At 48.1% G+C, this 23830-nt stretch overlaps 1 protein-coding gene across 1 annotated transcript in view; it reads left to right on the forward strand.

Moving 5' to 3' along the window:
• Positions 1-23830, forward strand: part of SCARA5 (scavenger receptor class A member 5) — a 133427-nt gene that overhangs the window by 61957 nt on the left and 47640 nt on the right. The window contains exon 4 of the mRNA XM_061425063.1: positions 14979-15653. Within this exon, the coding sequence (XP_061281047.1) occupies positions 14979-15653 (675 nt within the window). The remainder of the gene's footprint in view (positions 1-14978; positions 15654-23830) is intronic.

Consider the following 23830-nt stretch of genomic DNA (forward strand, 5'->3'; position numbering starts at 1 on the left):
GACAAGCTTGGTGGTGCTGGTGGTAGGAGACAGGGGAGTCAGTGTCCGATTTCTCTGGAAAGCATCCAGTGATTACCAGGTCCCAAGGGAAGCAGTAGGGAAGGGTCATCACCCTTTTCATCCCACAGGGCCCCAGTGGGTGAAGAACTGTGGGTTCAGAGTGCCAGTGAGTCACCAACAGGAGGAAGATGAGGGATAAAAGGTGTGTGGGACTGGATGTTACTGGTTGATGGTGGAGAAAACATTTCTTTTCACTTCCCTCAGTTCTTTATTTAATGTAAATGAGGCTTCCATGCTGGTAAAAAGTATAAGATCAGGTAAGGCACATAACAATGTTTTGTAAATGTCAAGCTCTATACAACTCTTCAAAGTACCATTATGACTGTTAATGTCAACTAATTTGATAATCAGGAAGAGAAGGCACCTAGAGTAAAGGGTTACCTGAATACCAATAGTGTGAATTTGAATAGGACTTCTCCATAGATCTGGGGTTTTCTTTCCACATGTTTGATTTCCTCAAATGAGGAAAACATCTACATAAAACACATACCAGAGTGCCTGGCCAGTCGTAAGTGCTCAATTAGAGTTTACCCTTATCTTCAATCTCACAACCACCTTCTGAGATAGATGTTGTTAATTCTATTTTTAGAGGAAACACTCAGAACAATGACTTCTCTTGTCTAAGAACAGAAAGTGAAATCGTGGACAGGATTCAAACCCAGGCCTTTGCACTCTTAAGTTTGATATTCCTTCCAATGACTTCTCTTGTCTAAGAACAGCAAGTGAAATTGTGGACAGGATTCAAACCCAGGCCTTTGCACTCTTAAGTTTGATATTCCTTCCTTTCTAATCTATGTGTGAGGATCCATCCAATTTTCAGAGTCTATGAAATCCTCAATCTAATTCCTTTATATAATCTGCACTTCATACTAAGATGTCAGTTTTTGAAGAACTGTATACATGAGGTGCATGCAGTGTTCTTTTTAAAATTATAATATGTTAAAAGTCATCATTAAAATTGTTCGCTTTTGTAGAAAAGACTCTGAACCCACATAATCCCACATCCTGATTGGTGATTGTCACTGGCACAATTTTCATATGACTCTTTCACAATACTAAATATTTTTGCAATACTAAAGATATCCAATCTCATCATGCAGGATACTCTGGGGACCAATTAATATTTCAAAATAATTCATACTCGTGGAGTAAGTGTTTTTAATTGGAAAAAATCTGCCTCTTTGGGTAAAATGCTTTTCCATTATTATCAGTGGTGATTCACATGGATGGATGGGTGGGTGGGTGAATGGGTGTTTGACCAAAAAAAGATGCACAACATGTGAGAGCTATGAGTTGTTTTATTTGGGGGCAAAATGAGGACTGCAGCCTGGGGAACAGCACCTCAGATAGCTCTGAGGGACTGCTCCAAAGAAGCAGTGGGGGAAGGTCAGTATATAAGATTTTGATGAAGGGAGAGTTTAAAATAATCAAGTCCTTACTTTCGAAAAGGTTTTCTGCGAGTCACGAGGAGCTGATATCACCATGAGGGATTTAGTGCTTTTCTAGATATGAGGTGATGCAAGGATTGGGATCATGAAACCAATTCCTAAAAATATCTATCTGAAGACCTGTGCCACCAGCTTCCCTAGAGCACAGAGTGCTTCACTCTCCACCCTGAATTCCCTTCAGGGCATGTTGAAGGTTGGCAGCTGCAGCAGCAAAGGGTTCAATCTCTGCAGGGGCAGATGGCAAATGCCCTTGGCAACCACCAGTTTATAGTTGACAGGTGGATGGATGGATGGGTGGGTTGATAACTTATTCTGGTTTCCTGGACAGTGGTGTGGTACCGTATCAATAGAATGAGATAGGAACTGGGTCTTGTGATATGTGAGCCCTAGCCCTGATTCTGCCACCAACTATTAGATGACCTGGGATATTTTCATATCACCTTTATCAGCCTTCGTTTCCTCTTCTGAAATTGAGAAGTACGTGATTCTTAAAGTCACTTTTAGCTCAAAGCATCCATGATCTAACTGTACCAGGGGTCCGAATTCTAAAGAACAAAGATACGAGATATCTGACACGTTGGCTGCAAATGTCATGCTCTGAAAAAGGAAACCCAATAAGTGCTGAGATTCCTGGCAAGTCTGGCCCAGATTCCTCACGTGCTTCTTTGTGAGAATAACTTCCAACCTCCTTAAAATACTCTGACAGGCTCAAGAAGCAAAGAAAGATGGATCTGAGGAAACCTGCCAATGGGAAGAGTTCACATCACTCCAACCAAAAGCCATGTGGAAACCCTAGGGGACTGATCCTGAGCTGTTTGAAAACAAGCACTGATGGAACAGATTGTCCAGAAAGATAGAAACACAGAAACATCCTCGCTGCCTTCACTGATTTTAGACGATAGCCTCATGTGACTGTTGCTGGGGAGGCAGGCTGGAGAGATGGAGGGGAGCATCAGGAGGGCCCCACTGGAGCCTGGGGATGATCCATGCATGGGATACAGAAGAAAGTCATATAGTCTTTTGCATTATTATCAGTGATAATTCACATGGATGGGTGGGTGGATGGATGGATGGATGGGTAGGTGGGCTGACGGATGGATGGATAGGTGGATGGATGGATGGGTGGGTGGGCTGACGGATGGATGGATAGGTGGATGGATGGATGGTGGATGGGTGGTTGGATGGATGGATGGGTGGATGGATGGGTGGATGGGTGGGTGGGTTGATGGATGGGTGGGTGGGTGGATGGATGGATGAATGGGTTAAATCTGGATTTGCCATTCACTAGTAGTGTTTTTTTGAACAAGCCACTCAATCTCTCTAAGCTTCATCTGCAGAACTGGGCATATAAACATGTCATGTATTCTTTTCTGAAATGGCCAGGTGGATGTGGCCCTGAGAGGAGACAGGTTCAGGCCGAGTTTCTTGTACTCACAGATACCAGAGACAGGAGGCATGCAGGCCACACAGAACCTTATGGGGAAGGGGGGTCAGAAGGCAGAAAACAGGAGTGAGGGGAACAGTCAGGCCCCAGCCTTTATTGGGGTTTCTGTGAGAAAGACAAGGCAGTTCATGCTAGTTTGAATAATTTTGGTGGACTGTGGGCTATAGACGTGTTCTCTAGTTGCCTTGGGACCAGCCTTGGGAAGATTGAGGCAGAGAAATGTTTTTTGGGGGCAGAGAAAAGAAGTGTGGCTCCAGATTGGATAGAAAAGGGATGCTCCCAGCAGGGCCCTTTGCATCTCTGAGAATTGGCCAGCTTCAGGAGGAGCAGTCTCTCCCCAGCCAGAAAAGTTTCTTAAGATGTCAGAATATCATAATATACAGAAAATAATTACATATACAGGCATACCTCAGAGATCATGTGGGTCTGGGTCCAGACCACCACAATAAAGTGAATATTTCAATAAAGTGCATCACAGGAATTGTTTGTTTTCCCGTGTGTATAAAAGTTATGTTTACACTATCCTGTAGTGTATTAAGTATGCAATGGCATTGTGTCTAAAAAAAACAATGTACGTACCTTAATTTAAAAATACTTCATTGCTAAAAAATGCTAGGACTTCCTTGGTGGTCCTGTGGTTAGGATTCTGTGCACTTCCACTGCAAGGGGAATGAGTTCAATCCCTGGTCAGGAAACTTAGATCTCACAATATGCATGGTGTGGGCAAAATAATAAAATAAAAAAATGCTAACCATCATCTAAGCCTTCAGAGAGTCATAATCTTTTTGCTGGCAGGGCAGGGGAAGGAGGGAGGAGAATTGAAATATGGCAAGAATCACCAAAAAGTGATGCAGAGACACAAAATGAGCAAATGTTGGGAAAATGACACTTGCTTGATGAAGGGTTACCACAAACCTTGAGTTTGTACCAAGCACAGTATCTGCAAAGTGCAGTAAAGCAAGGTGTGATAAAACAAGGCATATACACGCACATACAATGCAGGACACATCTCATCTGAGAAGCTAGATATTTGAATGGTAATCTCAAAGGATCTCAAAAGTTAAAATACATGTCAACACCCAAATTAAAAGATTGAAAATATTAATTTATTTTTGGCTGTGCTGGGTCTTCGTTGCAGTGCGGGCTTTCTTTAGTTGCAGCGAGCAGGGGCTACTCTCTACTTGCAATCCATGGCTTTCTTATTGCGGTGGCTTCTATCGTTGCAGACCACGGGCTCTAGGCACAAGGGCTCAGCAGTTGCAGCTTCTGGGTTCTAGAGCTCAGACTTGGAAGTTGTGGCCCATGGGCTTAGTTACTCCTCAGTATATGGGGTCTTCCTGGACAAGGGTTCGAACCCATGTCCTCTGCATGGGCAGGTGGATTCTTATCCACTGGACCACTTGGGAAGCCCAGGTTTTTATTTCTTTATAGCTATGTTCCACTAATAAGTCTTTGAGGGCCACTTTCTAGAAATAACTGCAATAAAGAGGCTTGGAAATCAACACCCACTTTTACTGTCTACCCTAGCTTCTTTCCAGTTAATCTCTAGTAAAGGCCTCACTTATATGGGTTAAATTGCATCCCCTCAACATTCAAGTGTTGAAGTCCTAACCCCCAGTACCCCAGATATGACTGTATTTGGAGACAGGCCTTTTAAAGAGGTGATTAGAGTCAGATGAGGTCACCAGGTTGGGCCCTAAATCAATATGATTAGTGTCTTTATAAGGAAAGGAGATTAGGACACAGACATGCACAGAGGGAAGGCCACGAAAGACACAGGAGGAATGAAGCTACAAGCCAAGGAGAAAGGCCTCCAGCAGAAATCAGACCTGCTGACACCTTGATCTTGGACTTACAGCCTCCAGAACTATGAGACAACTAGTTTTTAATTTCTGTGGTTTAAGCCACGCAGTCTGTGCTATTTTGTTATGGTAGCCCCAGCAAAGTAATATACCACTTATTTGTTTTTTAAAAAATACATTTTAAAAAGAAGGCAAATATAAGGACAGATAAAGGGAGTGTTAGGGAGTTTGGAATGGACGGGTACACACTGCTATATTTAAAATAGAACCAACAAAGACCTACTGTATAGCACAGAGAGCCCTGCTCAATGTTATGTAGCAGCCTGGATGGGAGGGAAGTTTGGGGGAGAATGGATACGTGTATATGTATGGCTGAGTCCCTTTGCTGGACACCTAAAACTGTCACAACATTGTTAATTGGCTATATTCCAATATAAAATAAAAAGCTTTTTAAAAGACCCATAAAAGGAAGAAAGGAAACAATAATAACAAAAAGCATACCCATGTATAGAATGATTTTTAGATCTGCTTCTCTCAGGATGGGGCTTCCCGTGTGGCGCTAGTGGTAAAGAACCCGCATGCCAGTGCAAGAGACGCAGGAGATGTGGGTTTGATCTCTGGGTGGGGAAGATCCCCCTGAAGAAAGGAATGACTACCCACTCCAGTATTCTTGCCTGGAGAATTCCATGGACAGAGGAGCCTGGCAGAGTACAGTCCATGCGGTCGCATAGAGTCGGACACAACTGAGTGACTGAGGACACACGCGTGCACCCCATCAAAATGCTGCATTTCCTGACATTGCTCGTAATGATTTCAGATACTCTGGCCTCTGAAGTGAGGGTCCTGGGAACAGCCTCCTCAAGAAGAGCCTTTTTCATCATAATTTGTCTTGGATCCCATTTCCACGGTCATCAAGACTGAATTATGAGAGACTCCGTTGGCTTGGACCACCAAAGGGAATGCCTGTGCCAGGAGCACAGAGTACCCAGCACACCTCTGGGGAAAGTAACCAACATATCGGTGGAGTTTTTCTTCCTCTGAGGTTGTGCCAGGCCATCCTAATGTGGATATCCATGGCTGTCTGCTGGCCGGCAGTCAGCCTCTTCTCCGTGCATCCCCCAGTTCAGAGTCTGTGCTCCTCCATGGGCCAGAGACAGGTCTGTGCATAAAGGCTGGGCATCTGGGTTGCACTGTTTCAGAGATGCCATCTGCATCCTTCATGCTTGTTTCTTGGATCCTGCCTGAAGGACCTAAAACTGGCCACTGGGCTTACTTACTTAGGGAGCCCTCTAGTCCCAGAACTGACAAAGGCCTCTGCACACAGGCATTCAGGACAGCACACCCATGTGGGTAAAGCATGTGGCCCTGGGAGCCACTGGTTGATGAGTCTTCTGGTGAACAGAGCATCAGAAAGCTCAGGCCACCTGGGCAAAGACGGAGCTTCTGGTGGTTTCCTTCTCAAAGGGCCTCCTGCTACTCTGCGCTGTGGCTGCAAACTCCTGGCTGTCTTCTGTGTGAGTGCAGGGGATGGTGGGCTGCGGACAAATAAGCCAGTCTCCAGCCTGTAGATGATGATCCAGGACATCCTGCTGAGTGAGCTCGGAGCGGGGACATGTGATATTGGGTAGGCCAGAAAGTTTTTCAGGTTTTTCCAAAACAGCTTACTGAAAAATCTGAATCAGATTTTTGGCCAATCCAGTACTTAAAAAAAAAAGTTAATAAGCTCACCCCAAATGTACCAGGGTGGCTCAGATGGTAAAGAATCTGCCTGCAATGCAGGAGACTTAAGTTCGATCCTTGGGTTGGGAAGGTCCCCTGGAGAAGGGGCCTCTGGGCTACCCAGTCCCATATTCTTCCCTGGAGAATCCCATGGACAGAGGAGCCTGGTGGGCTGCAGTCCATGGGGTCACAAAGAGTCAGGCATGACTGAGCAACTAACACTAACACTTTCAAACTTACCAATCTGCTGCTTTCCTCTTTGGATCCTTATACATGTCCTCTAATACCTCACCTGCCCCGTCTGCTTCATTTCCCCTGCCTCTGCCCTTCATTTGCAAAACACACATTCAAAAATAAAATAATCCAAAATTTCCAGAGAGTGAGAGCAGGGCAGTAAGCCCCAAGCATGGGGCCCTTTTGCATGTGGGGCCTTGTCACACACCACAAGGCTGGCCCTGGTTTTCTCCTACCTCTTGGAAACTGGGGAGCCCTAGTGAAAATGTGCATCACTTTAAGTGCTAAAGATCTACCGATAACCTTTTATGCAATTTGGAATGAGCATTATGGTCCAGTTTTAAATGAATTTTCTATTAAAGTCACATGTATTTAGATCTCAGGAAATCCAGCCGGGTGTTACGGACCTCCTGAAAGAAAGCCTCCTTTCTTGTCTCTTTCTTGGTGCTTAAATTGAGGTGCCTGACTTGCAGTTTCATTTCAGCCCCATCCTTTCCCAACTCTTCCCTCAATGTGTCTGCATGCGTGCTCAGTTGTGTCTGACTCTTTGCGACCCCAGGGACCCACCAGGCTCCTCTGTCCATGGGATTCTCTAGGCAAGAATACTGGAGTGGGTTACCATTTCCTTCTCCTGGGGATTTTCCCGACCCAGGGATCGAACCTTCATCTCCTTTGTCTCCTGCATTGGCAGGCGGATTCTTTTACCATTGAGACACCCGGGACACCCTTTAATGTGACGCTCTGTGAATTCTGACACCCACCTTCCTCCCATCAGCATCATGAGCCTAAATGAGGACAAGGCCAGGATGGCTGCATGGGACAGTGGAACAGCCAGGCAGGTCCAGCTCCTACTCACAGATGGTCACTGCGTCGCTTGAGTTTCAATTTTTGATCTGTGATATGGTGATATCATCTGCCTGTAGGCTTGGAAGGACCACACAGTTCTATGGCCCCTGACTGCATTCTAGAATCTGCTCCCTTCCTCCACCGGCCTTCTCCATCAGACTAGGATGCCAGTTCTCCATGCCCCGCACCCCCTGACACCCAAACCACTAACAAGTCCCTCTCACTTCTAAGGCTGATGCAGGACTTCTGCTCAGGTGGCCTGGAAAAAAGGGGGAGAGATACTTTCTGTTGTTTGTTTTGTGTAAGGGTGGGGCCAGCAGGGCCTTCATAAACCAAGCATCTTGAGCTTCCTTTCACTCTTTCCTACCTTCTCAAGCTCCTTCATCTGAACACAGGCAGAATTCCTACTTCACAAGTGTGCTGGGAAGATGAAACGAAGTCACTCCTAACAAGAGACTAAAGCTGTGTTTGGCATATTTTTGTTCCATCGCTAAGTTGTATCCAACTCTTTGTGACCCCACAGTCTACAGCACTGTCCTTCACCATCTTCTGGAATTTGCTCAAACTCATGTCCGTTGAGTCGGTGATGCCATCCAACAATCTCTTCCTCTGTTGCCCCCTTCTCCTCTTGCCCTCCGTCTTTCCCAGCATCAGGGTCTTTTCCAAGGAGTCGGCTCTTTGCATCAGGTGGCCAAAGTATTAGAGCTTCAGCTTCAGCGTGTGGTAGGTGCTTAAGAAATGTCATCTCCTAGCCTGCTCCCCCAAGTAGACTTTGGAGTTCAGTATGGGGCTGACCACCCCTGCCGCAGGTATGGAGGACAGAAGACTGGATAATGGGACAGATGACCCCAATCCATCCTTATTTATGCTCTGGCATCTCTGGCCTTCTCTGAGCCTCTTTTTTACCCTTTGAGGATATTAGGAATACTTGCAGCACTGCCTACCTCCCAAGATGAATTATATTTTAAATTAAGGGAGATAATGAGTGTGAAACTTTATACAAAGATAAAGGATTATTAACACAAGTGCTCAAGGCTTAGGTCGCCAAACCTCAAACAGAACACTTTGCTTTTCTTCCTCCAGCTCACAGGCACCTCCCCTGCTCTGCTGGCACAGTGGGTGTGTCTGATGTGTTTGGGGAACACAGCCTCTCTGGTCAGTCTGGAGCATCTTGACTTCACCAGCATATGATCATTTTTTAATGAACATAAAAGATGATTATGAAACAGGGAGCCAGCTCAGGGCTGGGGTCTGGGTGGGAAGACTGCAGGAAATGTGTTTGTGTGACTCACCTAGCCCAGGGTGTGGCCTGACAGATATTCATCCATCAATCAAACATTATTACAAAGTGTACATGAACACATTCATTAGGATTCAGCAATTAGTACTGAATCAGAATCTGAATTAGAATCCATGATTCCTGCCAAGCAGCCTAACTCCCACCTGGGTTTATGATGGGGAACTCACTACCTTTAAAGCTTATTCCCTATTTGTGCGTCTCTGTTAAAAAGTGTATTCTAGGGACTTCCCTGGTGGTGAAGACTCCATGTTTGCACTGCAGGGGGTGTAGTTTAGATCCGTAGCTGGGAAAAAATAAGATCCTGCATGCCACGTGATGTGGCCAAAAATAAATAAATAAGTAATAAAATAAATGAAAAGTTTATTCTGTGCTTTCCACCCTTTCAGTTCAGTTCAGTCGCTCAGTCGTGTCTCACTCTTTGCGACCCCACGGACTGCAACACGCCAGGCCTCCCTGTCCATCACCAACTCCCGGAGTTTACACGTCCATTGAGTCGGTGATGCCATCCAACCATCTCATCCTCTGTTGTCCCCTTCTCCTCTTTCCCTCAGTCTTTTCCAGCATCAGGGTCTTTTCCAGTGAATCAGTTCTTTGAATCAGGTGGCCAAAGTATTGGAATTTCAGCTTCAGCATCAGTCCTTCCAATGAATATTCAGGATTGATGGTGTCACAATGGGAGCTCTGAACCCTAATGACCTGAATCTAAAGTCAGTCTCCTCTGTCTACCAACTATGTGACCTTGTGAGTTACTCGACCTCTGTGTGCCTCAGTTTCCTCATTTGGAATATGAAGATCATAACAACACTTATAGGCTTATTATGGAATTAAATGCATTAATATGGGAAGTACTTAGAACATGTCTGGCACAGAGTGAGGACTTGGGAAATGCCAGTAATTATTGTTACTCTACAATTTATCTTCCCCTTTGTGAAAGTATGAAAGCTGAAGAATAGTTAGAGCAATTAAAAGTAAATACAGCAGGCAGAGAGATAAATGAACTGTTTGCATAAACATGAATTAAGAGAGTCACACTCAAGGAAGAATTGTTCCCTGTTGAGGACAGCAAACATCTGGAAGGGATTAAGTGGGGGTAAGAGGGGGTGGGGTAGTGTGAGCTGAGAACACACTGTGACTGCTGGAAGGAGAGAATTCATTTCTGGGGTGGGTAAGTGATCCCAAAAGAGGGAGGCTGCTCTGGGCTTCTACAGCACGACTGGATGCCCAAAGAGTATTTACTCTTTCAAATAATTTCGTTCTGATTAGACTGAGTACCTAAAATACCCATATCATTCATTTGAGCTAATTCATTAAATTAAAAAACCCAGAAATCAAATTGTAAAGATAGGTAGGTAATGCATTGCCTTGAGAAAGTCACTTCTAAAATGCAAATATACTAACATAAAATAACAGGCTACCATTTTGTATCTGGAGAAGGCAATGGCAACCGACTCCAGTACTCTTGCCTGGGAAATCCTATGGGCGGAGGAGCCTGGTGGGCTGCAGTCCATGGGGTCTGGAAGAGTTGGACACAACTGAGCGACTTCACTTTCACTTTTCACTTTCATGCACTGGAGACGGCAATGGCAACCCACTCCAGTGTTCTTGCCTGGAGAATCCCAAGGACGGGGGAGCCTGGTGGGCTGCCGTCTACGGGGTCCCACAGAGTCGGACACGACTGAAGCGACTTAGAAGTCACTTCATGGGATTTTCCAGGCAAGAGTACTGGAGTGGGGTGCCATTGCCTTCTCCGATCTGTGACATTAACCATATGAAAATTGTAATACTCAGTGCACTGAGGTTTTATTGAAACTGGCACATTTAAAAATCTATAATGTACATGTGTGTGCTAAGTCGCTTCAGTCATGTCCGACTCTTTGTGACCCCATGGACTGTAGCCTACCAGGCTCCTCTGTCCGTAAGATTTTCCAGGCAAGAACACTGGAGTGGGTTGCCATTTCCTCCTCCAGGCGATCTTCCCAACCCAGGGATCGAACCTGAGTCTCTTATGTCTCCGGTATTGGCAGCTGGGTTCTTTACCACTAGCACCACCTGGAAAGCCTATAATGTAATTACAAATAGGTATAACTTATGGGAAGTGATTTGGCTAGAATTTTTTTCTTTTCTTTTTGTGATTTGGTTGGAATTTTTAAGAGTTATAAAAATGTCTATAACTTTGGCTCTACTAATCCAGCTTCTAGGAATTTATTGGCAGGAAAAAATTCAAGAGAAGGAGGGACCTTTCTGCACTTTTTTTCCATGATTGAGAGTGGGTAAATTACCAGCATCTCCCTGATGGGCTCTTAGGCAGCCATCAGAAGGATAATTATAAAGGACAGATGGGGAAAGTGTGAAATAATCATTCACAAATTTAAAAAGCACAGGAATTGAATTATAAAGACTGGGTATGCATTTGGATGGAACTAGAAGAAAATGGAAAGGAAACCAGTGTTCTTTGTTGGAGGTTGTGAGATGGTGGAAGAATTTTTTCTTTCTTTCCTTTCAGTTTATGTTAAAATTGGTTGTGCAATGAAAAATGATCAAAGACTCAGATGGACTCTCTAGGAAGGGGTAGCTGATTGTCAACCTTCACCATATGGGCAAGTTTCAGTCCAGTTTTCTGAGAGAGACAGGGTCTCAGATCTGAAAGCTGGGGGCTGATGGGCAAGGCGGGTGGCCTCCCAGGGCACAGGGACCACCTGCAGAGGGAGGGAGGGAGGTGCTGGTGGGAGCTGGCGGAGAGTGGCTTTAAGGGAAACTGCCTCCTTCACGGGGTTGCCTCTGACAGGCCTGAGCTAATGAGCATTAAAATCAAGTACTTGCACTGTTCCTCTTAGTCATTCGCAATCCCAACGTTAAAACCAGAATCGACAAACCTAGTGTTTACTCTTTCTGATGAGCTGCGGTGTTTCTCTGAATCTCAGAGCATCCAGAGCACAGACTGACACTAGAATATCAGGCTTTCTGGTTTCCAACCGCCCTGTCTCAAATACTTGTCAATCAGTCTGGTCGAATATCAGACAAACACAATCAGGCCCTGGCCTGCGATGACTTCTTAGGCAGACAGTTCCTGTGGTTGCTTGGGTTGTGATTGCATCATGGATTCATTTCCCCAGAACCTTTACTTCTATTGACAACTCTTTTTAAAAAAGATTTCTTTATTTGGCTGCGTAAGGCATTATTTGCAGCAGGCGGAATATTTCATTGTGGCGCACGGGCTTTCTAGTTGTGGCTCAGGCTTAGTTGCTCTTCAGCATGTGGGATCTCAGTTCCCTGACCAGGGGTCGAACTCATGTCACTTGAATTGAAAAGTGGATTCTTAACCACTGGACCTTTCCAGGGAAATCCCTTGACGACTTTTTGACTAACTTTTCAGAGTAGTGGGGCATGAAGGGAACCGCTGGACCAGGAGTCAGGAAGCATGCCGTTAGGCAGATCATAAATATGCTCATGGCTTCAGTCTCTTTATCTGTAAAATGGGGAAACTTTTTACCAAAGACTGCCTAGACTCAAAATCAATGATGCAAGTCTGAAAAACTCAGTTTGGGCCATAGTAGAGAGTCTTCTGCCCAGAATGAAGTTGAAGACCCCTCTTCCAAACTTCGCCCAGTCTTTATACACCGTGGAAAAAACAAATTTAGATCAAACCCCACCCTGTAAGGGGATGCTGACACCCTGTTATGTGCAGAAGAGGTTAGCCAGGAGGTATGGACGCTCAGAAGCTAGTCAGGAGACAGCTGATGAAGGAACTGCTGACTTTAACCAGAAGCATTGTTACATAGCCAGGATGTGATCACTGTCTTTGAGATTCTGAAGAGCTGTCTTGTGGGAAAAGTAAAATTCACTTGCTTTCTGTGACCTCAGAGGGCAAAATCAGTGGTTAGAGAGTACAGGGCGGCAAATTTCAAGTCTGAACAGAATACAGAACATTCCAGCACTTAGAACTAACTGAAAGTGGAGAGAATGGGTATGAGCAGAGGTTGGGCATATGCTTTTCTTGGAGATTAAAGTGCTGAGTGAACACTTTAATTTTGTTGACTATTGTCATTTTTTTGTTTCTGGGTGTGCCATGTGGGATGCAGGATCTTAGTTCCCAGACCAGGGGTCGAACCCTGCCCCCTGCAGTGGTAGCACTGGATTGCCAGGGAAGTCTCAAGGGAGAATTTGAAGTGGGGCTCAAATGCTCCTCTAATGCTGTGAGCCTCTGAATGTAATCTGAGATGACTTACATCCTCCAGGGCAGCCACCATAAATGCTGTGCACTGGCAGAAGCATCAGCTCCAGCACCCACAAAACCACCTTCCTCAGTCCCAGCTTGAGGTTCAGGAAAGAGCTAGTGTATATGGATCCTCTCATCACTTGAACAAGCTGTGTACCAGATTCCCCAGCTCTCTCCATCCCAAGATTTCCAAGGCAGAATTCCCTCTGTGCCTCCTTCGCCTCCACCTCCTACTCTGCCCCACCCCCACTACTAGTTTCCATCTTTCTGGTGTGTAGATCAGAGAGGGAGACAAAGGTGTGGACAGTGCACAGCAAACAGACCAGCATTCCTAGACATCCCAGGATGTACCAGGGTTTGCTGTGTCCCTAAGTGCTCCATGAGCATGCAGGAGACACCCGATGCTAGATGATAATGACTCAGAGGCACGCCCCTCCCCTTCATATTGTGAACTAGCTGCTTATAATCAAGAAAAGGAAACCTCTTTTTCAAGAGAAAAGGGTGGAAGACCATTGAGGTGGTTGTTTGTCTGAGGAGGGAAATGCACATGTGCTAATTCACTCAGTTGTGTCTGACTCTTTGCAACCTCATGGACTGTAGCCTGCCCGGCTCCTCTGTTCATGGGCCCAGGCAAGAATACTGAGTGGGTTGCCATGCCCTCCTCCAGGGGATATTCTCCACCCAGGGATCAAACCTGAGTCTCTTATGTCTCCTGCACTGGCATACGGGTTCTTTACCACTAGCGCCATCTGGGAAGCCCCAGAGAAGGGAAGGTATGGATGTAAAAAGCATCTCCCCTAGCCTAAAGGGAATGGGATCCCGAATTGGGGAGTGGGAATTACCAGCGCTGCCCGGAGCCTGGCTGAGTCTGCTGCTGGCATGGTCCCTTTAGGTAGTTCCAGAGCAGACTTGGAGGGCAGCATCTGGGTTCCAGAGCAAGCAAGCCCTCTGGGTTGGAATCCTGTCTCCATGTCTTACTTGCTGTGCTGTCTGAGGCAAAAGTAACAGCTTTAGCCGTAAAGAGGGGTAAATAAGGGTCCTTTGCTGCTCTTTAGTTGCTCAGTCGTGTCCGACTCTTTGCAACCCCATGGACTGTGTAGCCTGCCAGTCTCCTCTGTCCATGAGATTTCCCAGGCAAGAATACTGGAACGAATTGCCATTTCCTTCTCCAGGGGATAAGGGTACCTCCCTTCTAAAGTGGAGAGGATGACACACAATATTGGAGGGTAAGCCTCGTGGAACTGCTGATGCCTGATCCTTTCCAAAATACAAAAAAAAAAAAAAAAAGAGAGAGAGAGAGACCGGTTCCTACGGATCAACCTCATCCATAGATAAGTCTGTGCGTGCATGCGTGCGTGCGTGCATACAGGCTAAGTCGATTTAGTCCTGTTGGACTCTTTGTGATCCCATGGACTGTAGCCCGCCAGGTTCCTCTGTCCATGGAATTCTCCAGGCTAGAATACTGTAGTGGGTCGCCAGGCCCTTCTCCTGGGGATCTTCCCAACTCAGGGATGGAACCTGCATCTTTTATGTCTCCTGAATTGGCAGGCGGGTTCTTTACCTTTCGCCACCTGGGAAGCCCATAGATGAGTCCAGGGGTTCCCAAACTCAACCGCATCTTATAACTACCCTGGGCTCTTTTTTAAATTCCAAAGCCCGGGTCACCTCCCAGACCCATCCGATCACAATTTCTACAGGTGGGATCCCTGGCCAGGTGATTCTCACGGGCAGACGTGTTTGGGGACCACACTGGCTGAACACCGTTTAGGGGATGTGTTAAGGCGCTGAGCCTTAGCCACTTCTGCTTTTCCTTCCTCTCGTTGAGCGTCTCCTGCCGGGGCGGGGGTTGGCGGAGGATCTCCGCAGCCGTCTCATCTCTCCACCTCCTCCTTCTCCTCCATCTCCGCAGTGTCCAGGCCCCGGAGCTCCCCGGACGACCTGAAGGCGCTGACTCGGAACGTGAACCGGCTGAACGAGAGCTTCCGGGACTTGCAGCTGCGGCTGCTGCAGGCCCCGCTGCAAGGGGAGCTGAGCGAGCAGGTGTGGAAGGCGCACGACGCGCTGCAGAACCAGTCGGACTCGCTGCTGGCCCTGGCGGGCGCGGTGCAGCGCCTGGAGGGGGCGCTGTGGGGGCTGCAGGCCCAGGCGGCGCAGAGCGAGCAGGCGGTGGTCTTGCTGCGGGACCGCGCGGCCCAGCAGAGCGACGCGGCGCAGCTGGAGCTCTACCAGCTGCAGGTGGACAGCAACCGCAGCCAGCTGCTGCTGCGGCGCCACGCCGGCCTGCTGGACGGGCTGGCGCGCCGGGTGGGCGCCCTGAGCGACGAGCTGGCGGACGTGGGCGGCGCGCTGCGCGGCCTCAACCTCAGCCTATCCTACGACGTGGCCCTGCAGGGCACGCGGCTGCGAGACCTGCGCGTGCTGGTGAGCAACGCCAGCGAGGACGCGCGCCGCTTGCGCTTGGCGCACCGGGGCTTGGAGCTGCAGCTCAAGCAGGAGCTGGCCGTGCTCAACGGTGTCACCGAGGACCTACGCCTCAAGGATTGGGAGCACTCCATCGCGCTGCGCAACATTACCCTGGCCAAAGGTATTCCCCTTTCCGCCACCCACCGGGCCCTCGGGGACTGCGAGGGCCCTTACCGCTCAGCACTTCTTCCCACATGATGCACACGACTCCCCTAGGCCTGGGAGTCCCACTCCCTCCCCAAGCCCACACCTCCTTTATTAAGTCTCGCCCTCAAAGACCCTGGAGTGTCCCATCCAAACGGATTATGTACATTTCCAGGCCTGCACAGGATAAAGGTCCTCCCTGCCACCCCGCTCCTCCCCCAAGACAGCACACACTCTGTTCACACCCCGAGCCATGAGAATGGCCAAGGGTGGCTCCCGGGGCCCTGGGTGGTCAGAGCCTTGGATGTACCAGCCAGAGCCTCCAAGAGTTTGGGGTTGGGGAGGAAAGCAGGGCTCAAACTGGGGGTAGGGGTGCTCCCCCAGTGTCCTGGTGCTTCCATTGTGTTGGGTTGCATCCCCGACATCTACAAGGCCTGCACTTGGCCAGCTTCAAGACCAAAGAGAGAGCCTGGAGTCAGCAACAGGAACATGGATGGTTCACCGGAAAGGGGAGCTGACAAGTCTGAAGCAAGGTTCTGCAGCGACTCCCCACTGTGTGTGGCAGACATCTGGCAGGTCCTGGCCGTGGTCTTTGCTCCTGGGGGAAGGGGAGATTGCCAGTTATAGGGGGATTTGATGTGGGGTGGGCTCATTGGTTACCAGGGAAACCAGCATAGGGGCATGCCCCTCACCTCCCCTTTGATAAACTGTCACTAGCTAGGGCCCAAGGCAAGTATGTAGGAAGGTCAATGATGTGAGTAGGTGTGGGTGAAGCAGGCATTGGTCAGGTGGGGGATGGACAGAGAGCAAGAGAACAGCCATCTTGGGTGGCCTGACCATACACAGGTGGAGCTACAAAAAGTGGGAGAATTCCAAATTTGAACCTGCTCTTCCAGGCTGTTATAAAGCCATAGTTCATCCAGGTAGAAGAACATATTTTATTTTCTTTAACAGTGTGTTAGCTTCAGTTTTCACTCTTACATATAATGGCAAAAATGTGCAGGCCTCCATTTGGCCTATTGCTCCAGGTCCACAAACATCAGCATCTTTACAGCCAACCTCCCTCTCTTGCAAACCTGACTGACTGCACCCCTACTCACCTCTCCCCAATTCCTTCCCACTGGTGTCCACCCTGCACATCATTGTCAGAGGCACAGTTAGTGAAATGTACTTTCCCTGCACGACCCGCTGCTCAGAACCTGCCATGACTGCCCCGGAGTCTGCCAGGTTCACCAAAAGTCCTTAGGCTGACAGTGGACAATGATAATACCACTTTGAACACCAGCTCTGTTGGGTACCAGGCCAAGTGTAACTCATAGAATGTCTTTTAAAAACAATCATGAGATTCAGGAAACTGCTCACAGTGGCAGTCTGGGAGGTGATGGGCCAGGATTCGAACCCCAGCTTTTCTGATTGCAGAGACGATGTGCTTTCCATTGCATCCTTGTCCCCAGCCTGTCTTTCCTACCTTCTCCTCCACCTGGTCCCCTGTACCAGGGTTCACTCTGCAGGGGCCAGTCGAGCAATGTCAATGCATAAAGTGACTTCGGTGTCAGGGCAATAGTAAGGGTTATGACAGGTCTGGCCCGTTTTGGCCTCGACATAGACAAGGTCTTCCCATTTTTTCCAGAGAAACCAGAAACATGGAATGTTCTAGAAATTTTTTAATTGTTTAACTCCGTGGGCCAAATACTACATATCTGTGGTTCCTGTATGGTCCGCAGACAGCCAGCTTACACCCTCTGCCCTGTGTGAAGCATCCAGTCCAGTGGGACATGTCTTGTCCCTGCCCTGGAGACACACCCCTCCTTGCCCACTCCCTTGGCTTTCATCCAGCCATTCCTCCCACTGCAAAGCCCCCTTCTTCTTCCTCCTCATCCAGACCCCACTGCTCCTTCCCATCTCACTCAGACCCACCTCCTCCAGGACCCCACTGGCCTCTCTAGTTCACTGAAGTCTCCCTCCTCTGAGATTCTGTATTTATCAGAGCAGAAAGTAGTCATGATGAAGACTTCTACTTATAATACTTTCCAAGTCCGGTTTATAATAATAAAACATCATTTGGTTTTAAAGTGGGTCCCCATCACCAGCTGTGAGCTTGTTTGAAGGCAGGGTTCACTGGAGAGCCAATAGGATTTCTGCAGAGAAGCAGCTGAGGCTCCAGGAGGAAGTACCTGGCTTACTCCAGGCCACACAATTAGAAATGATCCAACCTAGGGCTTTTGTTTTCAACAGCTTTAGTAAGGTATAATTTGCATGGCTTTCCTAGTGGCTCGCTCAGATGGTAGAGAATCTGCCTGCAATGCAGGAGACCTGGGTTTGATCCCTAGGTTGGGAAGATCCCCTGGAGAAGGAAATGGCAACCCACTTCAGTATTCTTGTCTGGAGAATCCCATGGAGAGCCCATGTCATCAGACAACTGGTTTTCTTTCTTGGGTGACTTTGGGTTTCACGTTTCAGAAATCAAAGAACAGGAGGCAGTGTGTCTTCTTCTAAATCCACACACCTGGGGTCTCAGCTTCTTGTTTCCTTGACCTCCCCAGTCTGCATGCTAAGTTGTTTTCAGTTGTATCCAACTCTTTGCGACCCCATGGACTGTAGCCTGCCAGGCTCCTATGTCCATGGGATTTTCCAGGCAAGAATACTGGAGTGGGTTACCGTGTCCTCCTCCAGGGATCTTCCCGACCTAGGGATCGAACCCACGTTGGGTTATGCCTCCTGCATTGGCAGGCAGGTTCTTTACCACTAGCACCACGTGGGAAGCACCACCCCAATCTGGTCAGTACTTAGTAATAGCAGCGACGCTGAATCATAACCTACAGTGAACCTACAGGTGAACAGACATTTTGTCAACTTTAATTTTCTACATGGACATTAACGATTGCTAATCCTCACATCCTACAAAAATGGTGTTACTGAACCCATTTTATCTTTTTTTTTTTTTGGCCATGCCACGTGGCATGTGAGATCTTAGTTCCCCAAACAGGGATTGAACCTGAGCCCCCTGCAGTGGAAGTGCAGAGTCCTAACCACTAGACTCCCAGGGAAGTCCCTGAACCCATTTTATAGTTGAGAAACTGATGAATTTCCCAATGTTTATTACAATTGGCAAGTAACAAAGTGACAAAGCCAAGGTTCAAAGTGGGTCTTTCTGGCTCAAAAAAAACATGTTTTTGTCACTAAGTATGGTACTTTCCAGGGCGGAGAGAGACTGGCTAGGAGCCATGAAGACAGAAGAGAGAGTGGTCCCTCAGGTCTATCCCTATATTGGGAGGTAGTCACTCCTGTTTGGGCTTTCCCGTGGGTCAGATGGTAAAGATTCTGCCTCCGATGCAGGAGACCCAGGTTCTATCCCTGGGTCAGGAAGATCCCCTGAAGAAGGGAATGGCAATCCACTCTAGTATTCTTGCCTGGAGAATCCCATGGACAGAGAAGCCTGGCAGGCTACAGTCCATGGGGTTCCAAAGAGTCAGACACAACTGAGTGAGTAACACTTTCAAGGGAACACTTTTCCACCAGGCACTCCCCCTCCCTTCCTCTTCCGGTCCACAGATGATGTCCCCGTGCTTCTTGCTGGTGCAGCCTCCTTGGCCTTATCGAGCATTTCACATTCTTAGTTTCTGAGTCCACTCTCCTTTTGGCTCAAGCTAAAACAGCTCCAGATCACCCATTTGCCATGGTTCTTCCAGTGGAATCCTCCGAGCGGTCTTTCTTTGGTTCTGAAACTAAGTTCCACCCTTGCTTCCTTTATACCGAAATTTCCTCTGAGTTCTGCCCAGGACTGCCTTGTAGTCTTCAAGCTTCACATCTTTTTAAAATTCGTATTTATTTATTTACTTTGGGCTGTGCTGGGTCTTCGTTGCTGCACCGGGCTTTGTCCGGTGTGGTGCATGGACTTACTGTGGTGACTTCTCTAGTTTCGGAGCACGGGCTCTAGAGTACGGCTCAGTAGTTGCAGCATGAGGGCTTAGTTGCCCCGTGGCATGTGGAATCTCCCTGGACCAGGGATCAAACCCCCTGAATTGGTAGGAGGATTCTTTACCGCTGAGCCACAGGGGACATCCCAAGCTCTGCATTCTTGATGGGCTGCTGGCTCTTCAGAGATGAGCACCATTTGGCCCCTGCCCCTCCCAGGACCTCCACTGTGCTGTATCTCCCTGTCCCTCCTCCCTCTCTCATGGTTGCTGGGGAAGTTGCTGGGGACCCAAATGGTGTGATTAAAGAGAGTTCCCTTTGGCATAGCGGAATATAATTACCATGTAACTGCAACAACACAAAACTCTACCCTGGCTTTTGGATAAGGGATTTTTAGCAGATAAGCTTTGCTGAATTTGTATATTGTGGTCTGAGTGGCTTTTGTTGACTAGTTTTGTTCAGTTCCACTCAGTCTTTAAACACAGACACACACCGCACACCCTCCCACTCTGCCTTTTCCTGGCTCAGAATCCACAAATGCTCCACTGTGTATATTTTTATATATATGAACTTGTTTATGTTATTCTTGAGCATGACCCCAAATGGTTGCATTCTCTCACTTTGTTCCACAGTTTTCTACGGGTTTTGCCTCTGGCTTGTCTTTTGTGTACATTCACCGTGGTGCCCTCTGTTTCCTGCTTTGCGTTCTCAGCACTGATCAGGACTGTTGAAATCTCTCTGCGGTGCTGAAAGAAGCAGAGAACCTAGATGATCAGGCAGGTGAGGCGTTCCAGGAGAAGGAAAGCTAACCAGAGAGGGGAGGCTCCCAGGAGGGGTAGTGTGTGAGCAGGGGCCTGACGGCAAGACTCTGCAGCCACGTGTTCAGCTGCAGCAGGCTCTGTTCACTACATGGATGTTCGTAGACTCCCAGAAGGTTAGAGTGACAGATGGGCTCTGAAATCAACTAGCCCATCCCTCGTTTTGTAGTTAAGGCCCTGGAAGCTCAGAGCAGAGAAATGACCTGCTGACATCAAATCCCCAGCCAGTGGCCCTGCTGGGCTAGAAAATTCATCTCTCAATTCATGAAAGCAAGTTGGCAAAGCATACTTATCTGTGGGCTGCTTTTTCAGGGAAAAAAATAGACCATCTAGTAGAGAGTCCCATTCAACAAATATTCATATGTAGGGACTGTGTCTCCACCTCCCCTCACAGCGAGTGGCAGGGGGCTCTATTGTTTCACCTTCCACATCCAACTCTGCTGGGAGGGGAATGGAGCAGATAATATTTGAATGAGCTTTCTTTTTTTTTTAAGAATTTATTTATTTTTGGCTACCCTGCGTCTTCTGTAGGCTCTTCGTTGCTGTGTGCAGTCTTTCTCTAGTCGCAGTGGGTGAGTTTCTCATGTGGCTTCTCTTGTTTGGAGCACAGGCTCTAGGGTGCAGGGGCTTCAGTAGTTGTGACACACGGGCTTAGCTGCCCTGTGACATGTGGGATCTTTGTTCCCAGACCAGGGATTGAATGCATGTCCCCTGCGTTGGCAGGCGGATTCTTAACCACTGGACCACCAGGGAAGTCCCTTGAATGAGCTTTAAGCTTCTCCTCGTTCACACTGTCACTGTCTCATCGTCTCTGTTTCATTGGAACAGGTCAGAGCACAGGTGAGGTGAGGTCCTGCTGGGACAGGAGGGGAATGCATGCTGTGGAAGTCATTGGTTGCACCCAGCCTTGCCCACTGACCCTTTGCCTGAGGCTCTGGGGAAAGCTGGCTTTGCAGGCTGGCCACAGCCTGGTGCATATACTTGGGGCCCCAGAGAGGGTGCACGAAATGAGGCTCGAGAGCTCACGACAGTGTAAAATGTCAGTGTAAACGTCAGTGACGAGAATCCGGAGCCCCAGTGACATCAGGGAAGTGGAAGCAGAGCCATTACTTGCGGGACCCCACCTCCAGCAGCCGGCCTGGGATTAGCATACTTCTGCTGGAGTGTTTACATTACAGTCTCGGGTCACTGTTCTCTGGCTTCAGGCCTGCCGCATCAGCTATCAGTGAACATTTGTTCTTGGCAGGTCATTGTCTAGATTCCAGCACCCACGGGTCCCCCACTGCATCTCTCATTCCAGGATCCGGGAAGGGAGAATGAATTGTCTTTCCCTTCCCGATGGCTGATCCTCAGAAGAATCCTGGTGTTTCTGCCCAGTGTGCATGCGTGCTCAGTCGCTCAGTTGTGTCCGACTCTTCGTGACCCCGTGAACTGTCACCTGCCAGTCTTCTCTGTCCATGGGGTTGTCCAGGCAAGAATACTGGAGTGGGTAGCCATATCCTCCTCCATGGGATCTTCCCGACCCAGGGATCGAACCCAGGTCTCCCACCTTGCAGGCGGATTCTTTACCATCTGTGCCACCAGGAGAAGGCCTTCTCCCCAGTCCCCAGATCCTTTGTTCTGAGCTGGAGATGCTTCCAGCTGAAGCGGCTCAGGGCAGTTGGGTGGGTGCAGAATTGCACTGGGGGGTGGGCTAGACCGGTGGACAGGCAGGGACCTAGGCATGGGACTGCTCTGCTCCCACTTCCCCTGTCCTCTGTGGCAGGAGCTGGGAGAAGAATGTTGACACCAGGCCAGAAGCACAGTGAGGGACTCTGGTCTGTTCCTATGATTGAGGAGAAGTGGACTCTGCTCCTCCTGTCCCAGCTTACCTCTTTTCCGACCTGCTCCAGTGATAGAAAAGATGAGATGGCGTAGATGGTGAGAATCTTAAAACTCATCCGAATATTACTCAAAGAAAATGAAAAAATGCATTTGCAGGAACATGAATGGGCCTAGAGATGATCATACTAAGTAAATCAGGCAGAGAAAGACAAATATCATATGATGTCACTTACATGTGGAATCTGAAGTATGATACGGATCAACATGTCTATGAAACAGAAACAGACTCAGAGATACAGAGGACAGACTTGTGGTTGCCCGGGGGAGGGGGAGGCAGGGAGGGATGGATTGGGAGTTTGGGATTAGCAGATGAGAAGTATTAGGTATAGAATGGATAAACAGCATGGGCCTACTCTGTAGCACAGGAACTATATTCAGTATCCTGTGGTAAACTGTAATGGAAAGTATGAAATATATCAGTTCAGGTCAGTCACTAAGTTGTGTCCGACTGTTTGTGACCCCATGAACTTCAGCACGCCAGGCTTCCCTGTCCTTCACTATCTTCCAGAGCTTGCTCAAACTCATGTCCATTGAGTCAGTGATGCCATCCAACCATCTCTCCCTCTGTCGTCCCCATCTCCTCCTGCCTTCAGTCTTTCCCAGCATCAGGGTCTTTTCCAATGAGTCAGTTCTTCGCATCAGGTGGCCAAAGTGTTGGAGTTTCAACTTCAGCATCTGTCCTTTGAATGAACTCCATTCATCTGTCCACTGAATATTCAGGACTGATTTCCTTTAGGATGGACTGGTTTGATCTCCTTGCGGTCCAAGGGACTCTCAAGAGTCTTCTCCAACACCACAGTTCAAAAGCATTGATTCTCTGATGCTCAGCTTTCTTTACAGTCCAACTCTCACACCCGTATATGACTACTGAAAACCTAACTCAGGATCTGACTACTCAGGACCTGACTTGATGTCATGTTCTCAGGAAGCCAGGCTGACAATCTGGAGCTTGCTTGGACTCCTCCCTTTCCTCTGCCCCAACCCCCTTCACGGCTCTCATCCAGGTGATTCCCGAGGCTTGTCTCTCCCCCCTTCCTCACTGCCTCCCTCATTGGGGTCCTCCCGGCCTCCCTTCCTGGCTCCAGCTTCTCTCTCTTACCCACTGTTGCTGTCTGATTGATCCTGTCAGTGTTCAGCCTTCTTTATAGTCCAACTCTCACATCCATACATGACCACTGGAAAAACCATAGTTTTGACTAGACAGACTTTGTCGGCATATTGTAAATATAAAAATATTATAGATATATAACTGAGTCACTTTGCTAAATAGAAGAAACTAGCACAGCATTATAAATCAACTATACTACAATAAAATTAAAAACAATGCTCATGCAGGGACCACTGGGATGGCTTACACCATATAGCAGCTTCCATGACTCCCCAGAAGTCATTCCTTGAATCTCACTCATGTGCTGGATGCTATGTGGGGCCCAGGGCCATGGAGAGCGGGGCTTTAGCCCCACAGGTAGGCCTCTTCTCCTTGGGGACCACAGTCTGAGAGGAGTGACAGTGACAGGCACGTGGATACAGAGTGGCC

The sequence above is a fragment of the Bos javanicus genome, chromosome 8, assembly GCF_032452875.1.
Source record: "Bos javanicus breed banteng chromosome 8, ARS-OSU_banteng_1.0, whole genome shotgun sequence".
Lineage (NCBI taxonomy): Eukaryota > Metazoa > Chordata > Mammalia > Artiodactyla > Bovidae > Bos > Bos javanicus.